At 26.0% G+C, this 10,213-nt stretch overlaps 1 protein-coding gene across 1 annotated transcript in view; it reads left to right on the top strand.

The window, feature by feature from the left end:
• The first annotated feature begins 9,080 nt into the window (after positions 1-9,080).
• LOC117911658 overlaps positions 9,081-10,213 on the top strand; it is a 36,380-nt gene continuing 35,247 nt past the window's right edge. The window contains exons 1-5 of the mRNA XM_034826063.1: positions 9,081-9,164; positions 9,251-9,298; positions 9,459-9,588; positions 9,670-9,839; positions 9,926-10,211. Coding sequence (XP_034681954.1) covers positions 9,143-9,164; positions 9,251-9,298; positions 9,459-9,588; positions 9,670-9,839; positions 9,926-10,211 — 656 coding nt within the window. The 5' untranslated portion in view covers positions 9,081-9,142. The remainder of the gene's footprint in view (positions 9,165-9,250; positions 9,299-9,458; positions 9,589-9,669; positions 9,840-9,925; positions 10,212-10,213) is intronic.

Genomic DNA, 10,213 nt, shown 5'->3' with positions numbered 1-10,213 from the left:
ACTTAAGAAATCCACTAATCAAATGAAAGAGAAGGGACACAATGGTGAAGGATCTTACTCCTCTCAAGTACGACCACACTCTAATTTTTTTCTCTTTAAAACAAAACCCTAAATTATAAGACAATAAAAATACAATAGAGGCAAATACATCATTGAATAAAAAAAAAATTCCAGAAGGCACAATCCCCTTAAACCCTTGTAGCTCTAACCAAGTAGCTTGATCCTCACAAGCTCAATAGGGAGCTCGACCCTCGCCATCCCCAACGAAGTGCAACAAGATTGAAGTACAAGTAAACATTCTCCTTCAATGATTAGTTAGTATGATGCACTCAAACAACCTCTCTTCACTCTTGACCCACTAAAGCAGCACACCGCTCCACTTTCTTTGTTATCGTTGCTTTAATCAACATGTATGTTGGATTCTTACTTACCTTATATCTTCATAAGTGTTAACACCTCGTTTTAAAGAAAAGACTTGCTGAAGTGATAATGAAGTGCTATATGTTTAGCCTTTGAATGAAATGTTGAATTCTTAGCTAGATGTATTGCACTTTGGCTATCACTATGCAATATATTCATCACCCCGTTTGACTCCCAATTTTGCCAATGAGCCCTATAATGAAGTAATCTCTTTACTAGTTTATATCATTGTCACATATTCCACTTTAGTTGTAGATAAAGAAACAATCTTCTACAATTAAGAAATCTAACCGATAGCAATAGTACCCAAAGTGAACACATATCCTATAGTGCTCCTCCCACAATCTATCTCACCAAAAAAATCAACAACCACATATCTATGCAATTTCAACTTGCCCCTTTTATATACACTTTTCTGTAGTACCCTACAAGTACCTAAGTATCCATTTCACTACTTCCCAATACTACATGCTTAGATTTGACATAAATCTACTCATAGTTCCCACTACATAGGCAATGTGTGGTTTTGTGCACAGCATAGCATACGTCAAACTTCCAATAGTTGAGGCGTATGAGACCTTAGCCATGAAGTCTTTTTCTTCATCTATTGGGCAATGTTCCTTAGACGATCTAAAGTTATTAATTGTTAGAGGTGTTCTAATTGTCTTAGCATCACTTATGTTGAACCTCTCCAATACCTTACAAATGTCCTTAGCCTGAGATAACTATAAGGCTCTTATTTGTTTATCTCTACTAATCCTCATCTCAAGTATATGCTTTACTATACCCAAGTCCTTCAACTCAAACTAAGTAAACAATTGTTTCTTCACTTTGTTGATTTCGTCTAAATATGTGTCAGCTACTTACATGTCATCAACATAAAGTAGAAAAATGATATGGTTAGAACCAACCTTCCCGAAGTAATAACAATGGTTTGCATTGCACCTAAGATCGATTCTTATTCTTTTGCATGAAACCCTTAAACCTTTTATATCACTATCTAGGGGCCTGTTTTAAACCATAAAAGCTCTTTGTCAATTTACATACTAGATTCTCTTTACCCTTCACTACAAAGCCCTCTAGCTCCTACATATATATTTTCTCGTCCTAATCACCTTGGAAGAAGGTTGTCTTCACATCTAACTACTTAAGATGTAGACTCTCGGTTGCTACAGTATTAAAAAACAAATTGAATAGTTGTCAATTTCACAATTAGAGAGAAGATGTTTGTGTAGTCAAATCCTTCTTTTTGTTGAAACCCTTTGACCACAAATCTAGCCTCATATCTCTTGGAGCCATCATTCTCTTGCTTAATTAACTCGATACCCCTCTTATTATGAAGAGTTTTCTTACCTATTGGTAACTTGACTAGCTTCCAAATGTGGCTAGAAATAAAAGACTTCATTTCGTCTTTCATTGCAAGCTTTCACTTCCTATTATCTTCCACCTAACATGCCTCATCATAACATTCAAGTTCATCACCATCTATCATCAACAAATAATTTAAATATTTATTATTTAGTACATGTGGCCTACTAGATCTTCTTATTGTAGGATTGAATCTAGATCTTATGGTATATCAACATCTTATGTAGCGCTTTCCTAAACTTGATGATTCTAATCTGTCTTATCTACCATACTACTTTGTGGACATCATTTGGCTCAAAGAAAAGAGGCCCAAGTTTTACCAAATTAGTAGACTATGTTGTATCTCTATCCTTATAAAAAACTTTAATTCCCATTAAATATGACATCCCTACTTCTAATCACTTTCTTGTTATGATCATCCCAAAACTTGTAACCAAAATCATTAATATTGTAACCAATAAAAGTACATTTTAGTGATTTAGTATCAAGTTTGTTTCTAACATGATCATTAATATGTATATTTGAGACATATCTAAGTACCTTCAAATGAGAAAGCTTTACCTCTTTTCTAATCCATACTTCTTCTTGTATTTTGTGCTCCAATGGTGCTAGTAGATCCCGATTGATAAAGTAAGTTGTTGTGTTGATTGTTTCTGCTCAAAATTGCTTTAAAAACCTTGCCTATATAAGCATGCTTTTGGCTTTCTTAGTCAATGTCTTGTTCTTTCATTTTGTTATACCATTTTATGGAGGTGTCCTTGACAACCTTTTTAATTTAATTCTATTTTCATAACATAACTTCTTAAACTCAGAATCTTCATACTCCTCACCTTTATCATATCATAGCTTTTCTATTCTTATACCTTTATCATTCTTCACCATTGCTTTTCATCTCTAGAATACATCAAACACTTAATTCTGATTTATGCCTCATAAAGTATACTCATTCTTTCCTCAAATGATCATCAATGAAGGTCACAAATAAGACTTTCCACCAATTAATGAAATTGAAGTGGGTCCCTAAACATCTATGTGAACTAACTCAAGTTTTGCTTCTTTTGAAGTTCTTTTATCTCCCTTGAAGCTAGCTTTTCTCTATTTCCCAATTATGTAGCTTCTATACATGTTAAAGTGAATTGACTTCAAACCTAATAGCTTCTCATTCGAGTGCACAATTTTCAACCTCTTACTACACATGTGGTCAAGTCTTTAGTGCCACATATTCACATCTTCTTTGCTCTCAGCAATTGCAAGAGATCCATAATTGCCTATTATCATGTAAAGAGTGCTACTTTTCTTACCACAGGCAATAGTCATTGCTCCCCTTGAGATTTTTCATGTGTCACTTGCAAAAGTTGTTAAATAGCCATTTTTCACTAATTACCCAATAAAAATATTTTTTTTTCTTCAAGTTTGGAACATGTTTCACATTATCTAGATTCCATACAAACCCATTCAATTGGATTTGCACTTAGCTTTTGTCAATAACATTGCACCCTAATCATTACCAATATATAGTTTCCCCAAATTACATAAGACATAATTCTTAAATAATTCTCTACTTGCGGTAGCATGGAATAATGCCTTAGAATCTAACACTCAAGATTCTATTTTGCTCTCCAAAGATGATATAAGAGCATCATCTAATGCTTATGACACAATATTTGCACTAATCTTGTTGTCACTATCCTTATCTTTCTTGGCTACCTTACACTCATTCTGATAGTGTCTCATCTTTCCTTATTTTGAATAAGATGGGAGATGAGTAAAAATAATTGATGAAAAGGAAAGAGGGGACATTTGATGAAATTTCAAACTGATGGAGACTAGAGGTATTGAATTAAAACCTTAGGGAAGGTGAATGAAATTTACCCTATTGTATAATTGATGAGACAAATATCTTGCAATAAACCTATTAAATACTTAACATATATCTATATCTATCTATCTGTCTATATATATATATATATCTGTGTGTGTGTGTGCGTGCAATGGATAAATATGGCATATTCATGTATTAGAAAAAAGTAATTCATTTTTTTTTCAATAATATGGAATGTACAATTTCAAAAATTTCAAACACCATAACTAGCAAAGAGAATACTGTGAATACAATCAAATTTGATTCAAGCAAAATTAAGAATTTTAATAATTTGATTCAAAACAAAAATTCCAAATAATTCCTTCATAACTTCCGATTATTAAAATATATAAAACTCATATTGCTTCAGCTATGAGTTACACAATAATTTTGGTAATAATATTTAAAATAATAGCTTCAAGTTATGAAAATTTATTATATTTTTATTGTTCTTCATAGACACATATCATAGACACATACTAATAGAATTTCTATTATTATATGATTCCATATATATAGTTTAATCTAAATTATATATAAAGACTAAGAATTAAAATTATACTAAAATTTTATAATATTAACTAATTAATAATAATTAAACAATAAAAATATTCAAATAATTATATAGTTTCTTATTATGATAAATAACATTACCATAACTTCAAACTAGAGTATTATTTTTTTTTTATAACTTCTGATTCTGAACAATTATAATACTTACATAGCTTCTCGGTATGTCCAAGATTAATTTTTTTTTTCACATATATGACTTTATATTATAATTTTTCTGTATAAAATATTTTCCAAATATTCTCAAGTCATGAGAGATGACAAAATGAACCTTTACTCTACATAGCTTTGGATTATAAGAAAATATATAATATTAACATTTTCTCATCGCTTTCAACCATGAGAAAAAAATATAGAATACTTTTGTATATAACTTCAAACTATAATGACATATAAAATAATAATTTCTTTATAATCTCTATTTAGAGGAAACATATATTTGTTTTCACAGAAATTAAGTGTATATATATATTACATATAAGAATATGTAAAAAAAAAAATTGAATAGCTTCAAACTATATGAATGTTTAAATTAAATTTTCATATAGTTGCACGTTACAAAAAATAATTATTATATTATTTCTAATCATAAGAGTACATGGGAACATTTTTTTTGTTTTTCCCTTTACATAGGTTCTGGCTATGTAATATAATAAAATACATTTTCTATACATAGGTTCTAGCTATGAAAAATAATATTTTATATTATCATAAAATAAAATAATTAAAAATTATAGTAGATTAAGAAAACTAATATAATAATTAGAAAATATTAATTATATAATAAAAATTAAAGAATTATTTTATAATAACTTTTGACTATGAAAATTTTTATTGAAAAATCTAAAAATCTTCATATCTTTAGGTTCTTAAATAATCTTTGTATAGCTTCAGACTGTAAGATTGTATAAAATTGTTAATCTAATTTTCATATAATTATATAAAGAATAATTATTAAAGAAATTTAACTCCAATTAAATTGTTATGGTGCTTAACTTATTTTACCTAATGATAAGATTGCACACATCTTGGATAGGATTTTCATCGTTATCATTTATAATAACGGAAAATTCATAGTATGATTGAAATATAATCAAATATAATAGAAATTATATATATATATATATATATATATATATTCAAATTCTTTATTATTAAGCATATAAGGAGTAGAGAAGTCTCTTCAAATAATATATCATTTTATAAAATCAATATATCATCAAATATTTATATTTTTAAGTAATTGTCAATTTTAATTATATTATGATTATTCTAAAACCAATGAGAGACTAATAAATACCAATAAAGGATTATTTTTTCCATGTTTTAGAAAAAGATAAAAAAATCAAAGAAAAATTCAAATAATTAATCATACAATAATAAATAGATTCACCATTCTCAACTAGGAAAAAAGACATTGACATAATCTCTATGTAAAAAAAATATTAATATTCTCATTTTCATAACTTTTGGGTATGAATAATAATAATTACATAGCTTCTAATTATAGTTAATAATCCGATATTTTGTATATAATTTTTAATTTTTCATAACTTTTGGTTATAAATAATAATAATTACATAGCTTTTCATTATGCATAATTTTGATTTATAGTAAAATATTTTTCATATAGATTTTGCCTATGAGTTTTAATTTTTGTTTTATTTACTAACTTTTTCTACATAAATTCATGCTATAAATAATTAAATTAAGTGATGTTTTAATTTAAAACACAAAAAAGTGATAAATTATAATACTTTTAGATAAATAAAAATTATATCGTGATACTATAGAAGTATTTAAAGAATTGATTTTAAGTTACTGAACAAAAGATAGTTTTTTAGTATTTTATAAAAATAAAGTTGTTTCACAAGTTATTTTAAAAATAAAAAACAAAAAAATTTGTTTAGATAAGTTGTTTTTAATAATAATTTTCTATTTTGATTTTGTAAAAACATTGTAAATTTAATTTATATAATATTAATTAAATTTACTTCAAGTCTTAATGAAAATAATTTTATAATTACACATAAATTAAAAAAAAATATAGTTTTTAGGAAAGCATGAACAATAATATTATAATAAAATCATAATATTATTTTTTATAAAAATATATTATTCTAGTATATATTAGAAAAATATGGATATAACATCTTCGTAAAAGCATAAATGTTTTTTTTTTTTGGTTGAAAATGAATTATAATAATAATTGTTGATACTATTTTATTTAAAATGAATAACAAATAAAGTTTAAGTTTTTTAATAGGTAAATGAGATAAGTTTTTCATTATATGGACACATTTAATACTCAATTATGAACACAATATTTTAGAATACTTTGATTTAATATCAATTAAATGGATTGATTATCTGAATTCCAAATTATTCTTAAAAAATTAAAATATTAATTAAATAATTTAAATTATTAACTATGCCACATTTAATTTAGAATCTATTTACCTAGTAATAAAATTCAAAAAAATATAGTTGTGTATATAAGAGAAACAATAAAGTTGTGACTCATAAATTTTTGGCCATAAATTTTTGGCATTAATGGATTCACTAGTTGGGTTTTAAATTATTTTTAAAAATTACTAGACTTGTTAATAAATCATATGCATTAAGCTTATTTGATTTTTGGAGTTTTCTTGCCTAATGGAAAAAAATATATAATTTTATTTGACGAGAAATTTTATACCAATTTTTGTCCATAAATTTCTAGTATTAATTAGATTATTATATAAGTTTTAAGTTAATTTTAAAAATTAGTAGGTTGGTTAATCTAACACATTAAGTTTTACTTGATTTGAAGTTTATTTGCCTAGTAAAAAATTTGTCGAAGTATGATATATGTAAAGAAGAAACTAATCAAGTCATTTAAAATAAATTTTAGTTTAGGACTTTCTAATATTATTACATTTCATAACTTTGTGGTACTAATTAAATATGTTTTTGAGTTTTAAATTATTTTAAAAAATTAGTAAATTTTATGTATCAAGTATAGTTTAATTTAGAATTTATTTTCTTAATAAAAAATTTAGAGAAGTTAAAGAAATTTTGAAAAATATGTATAATTTATAAGAAGATCATATTTGAAGATTTGCGATATTGATATTGAATGGTTAAGAGAAACGAAAATGACATTATGTTTAATTTTATTTATTTTTATGATGTTTTGAATTTTCTTTATGTTTTTTTTTTTTTTAAAATTAGTGAAAATAACTTATATTTGTTCTCTTAAAGATGTTCTTTATTTCACTTTGTTTTAAAAAACAAAAGTAAAGAATAAACATATGTTTTTTAATCATAAGGCCAAACAAATTAAATTATTCAAAATAGAGTTTATGAAATCAAATAAGATTTCTTTTACTTTATCTGTGAATATATTATTATCCTTTGATGATATGCTAAAAAAAATTAAAAAAAAAAAAAGTTAAAGTGTAATAAGCATAATCCTATAAAGTTTTAAAAAGAATAAAAATATTTTTTAAGGAAATAACAACCATAACTAATCATTTAAGTAAAAAAATCATTGTAAGTTCATGACTTGAAAATAATAATAATATATTAAGAGGGAAAAAGTACGAAAATAAGCATATGGAACTTAGTTTTAACGAGCATGTTTCAAAAAAAAAAAAGCAAAAACAAAAAAAAAAAAAAAAGAGGAAAATTTGGAAATGTGGACAAAGTAATAAAGAAATGAAATTTCATTAAAATCTTAAAAAAAGAAAAAAAAATATTTATGCGAATAAGAAAAGATATAATTGAGATTGAAAGAATAAAAAATAAAAATTTAAGAGAGAGAGAGACCAAAATGGGGAAAAAAAAAATTAAAAATGTTTATGTGTGCAAGCTCCATAACATTGATATATGGAGATATAATAATTAAAGACAAAAGTAAAAACCAAGTTTACAATATTCGGATATATGATCGATATATCTTTGATATATCTAATATTTATAGACCCCAATACAAAATTCAGAAAGATATATTCATCAATTGATATTTTTTTTATATTTGACCTATATTTCAATTTTTTTCGTGTTTTAGCCGATATTTTCGAATATTTTATTGATATTTCACCATTTTTTTGGATTATTAAATAAATTTATTTTATTCTTACATTTGATTTAAAATAATTTTCTTAATATGTGTTTTTTATATAATCTATATATTTATTAAATATAAAAATAAGAATATTAAAAAAATTATACATATATTATTATTTATTTGATATTATTGAATGCATTTAAATTAAAATGAATCATAATTTTAATATTAAATATATTTTAAAATTAAACATGTTGTCATAATATTATTGTAAAATAAATATAATGCCACTTAATAAGTGTGCATTTATAAAATTTATATTTTTTTATACACAGAGGATATTATTATGATAAATTATATATATATATATATATATATCAATTTTAAAAAAATAACTTTAAAATATCTATTTTTACTTCTTACATAATTTTTTTAGATTTTTTTAATATTTTTATAATTTTAATTAGTTTTTATATTACGAAAATTTTGACAAAAATATTCGTCATATATTTATAAAATCGAAGTACTAATATATCCCTAAGTACAAATATTTCATCATCATAAAAAAAAAATAAAAAAAAAAAGATTAACAATTAAAGGTGATGATTTGGGTGGTTAAAATACTCGGTGGGATTATTAATAAAATAAAATCAAATCAAATAAAAAATTAATTTTTTGTTTATTGAAATAATAAAATGAATTATCATGATTTAAGCAATAAAGGGGACACCCACAATCCTGCAGCCAAACACACAAGAACCAAACCTTTAGTCTCCTTTAGTAAACCCCTTTTGCAAGTTTGCTTCTCTTCTAAGTCTTCTTTACCAAATCCTCATTTCATACGATCTTTTGGGGATCGGAGGTTTCCAGCCATGGCGGATGAAAAACCACCAGGTCAGTGTAGCTCTCCTTCCTCCTCTCAACATCTTGATACATACATATGAACAAGTTCTCAAACTTAATCTCCACTGTTGAACTAGTTGTGGCAGAGAAGACCTTGCATCCTACCTCTCTCTGTAAGACCACTTGTATGCTCTCTCTTCCTTCTTTTGACTTGATAGCCTTCAAGCTTGATGATATTCAAGCCTTATTATTACACTTTAAGATCACTTTTCATCAGCCATTACTTTACTATCCATAAGTGCATACTAATACCATGTTCTCATGTTTTGAAATTAAATATTGAAGCAATATCAAGAACATTAAGATCTATCCAGCCAGCCCATTACTTATTCAAGGTCGAATCTCTGTCAGTGCTTCTGAACACAGATATTGAAAAATATGAATCAGGTTCATTTGAAGTGGGTGGCTACAAATGGTGGGTTTATTTTGAATCCTCTTTTTTACCCTTTTTTTTTTCCTGCTTTTGCTCGTAATTGGAGTACTTCTATATTTGCAGGAGCTTGTGTATCTACCCAAATGGGAATAAAAAAAGTGACGGGGAAGGTCACATCTCCCTCTATTTAGAAATATCAGACGCTCAAAATCTTCCTCTTGGGTGGGAGGTTACTGTCAACTTCAAATTGTTTGTGTTTAATCGTATACATGAAAAGTACTTAACTGTCCAAGGTAGTCTTTTTCTTAGCTAATACACCTCTTTTACAGTTTTATGATGAAGACAGCATGTACTAATATTATGAACTCAATCTACTTAGATGCTGATGGGAAGGTAAGGCGCTTCAATGCGATGAAGACTCGATGTGGGTTTGCTCAGTTTCTTTCACTGGATGTTCTCAAGGACCCTTGTAATGGATACTTGATGGATGATTCTTGCATTTTTGGAGCAGAGGTTTTTGTTATTAAATATAGTGGCAAAGGGGAGAGTCTTTCCATGATAAAGGATCCTGTCGATGGTACTTTCACTTGGAAGATTGAGAATTTCTCCGCACTGAATCAGGAAGTCCTATACTCTGAAATATTCACCGTAAAAGATTTCAAATGGC

Source organism: Vitis riparia, chromosome 3, assembly GCF_004353265.1.
Source record: "Vitis riparia cultivar Riparia Gloire de Montpellier isolate 1030 chromosome 3, EGFV_Vit.rip_1.0, whole genome shotgun sequence".
Lineage (NCBI taxonomy): Eukaryota > Viridiplantae > Streptophyta > Magnoliopsida > Vitales > Vitaceae > Vitis > Vitis riparia.
Note: the sequence above shows the minus strand (reverse complement) of the source record. Positions and strands in the feature narration are given on the sequence as shown.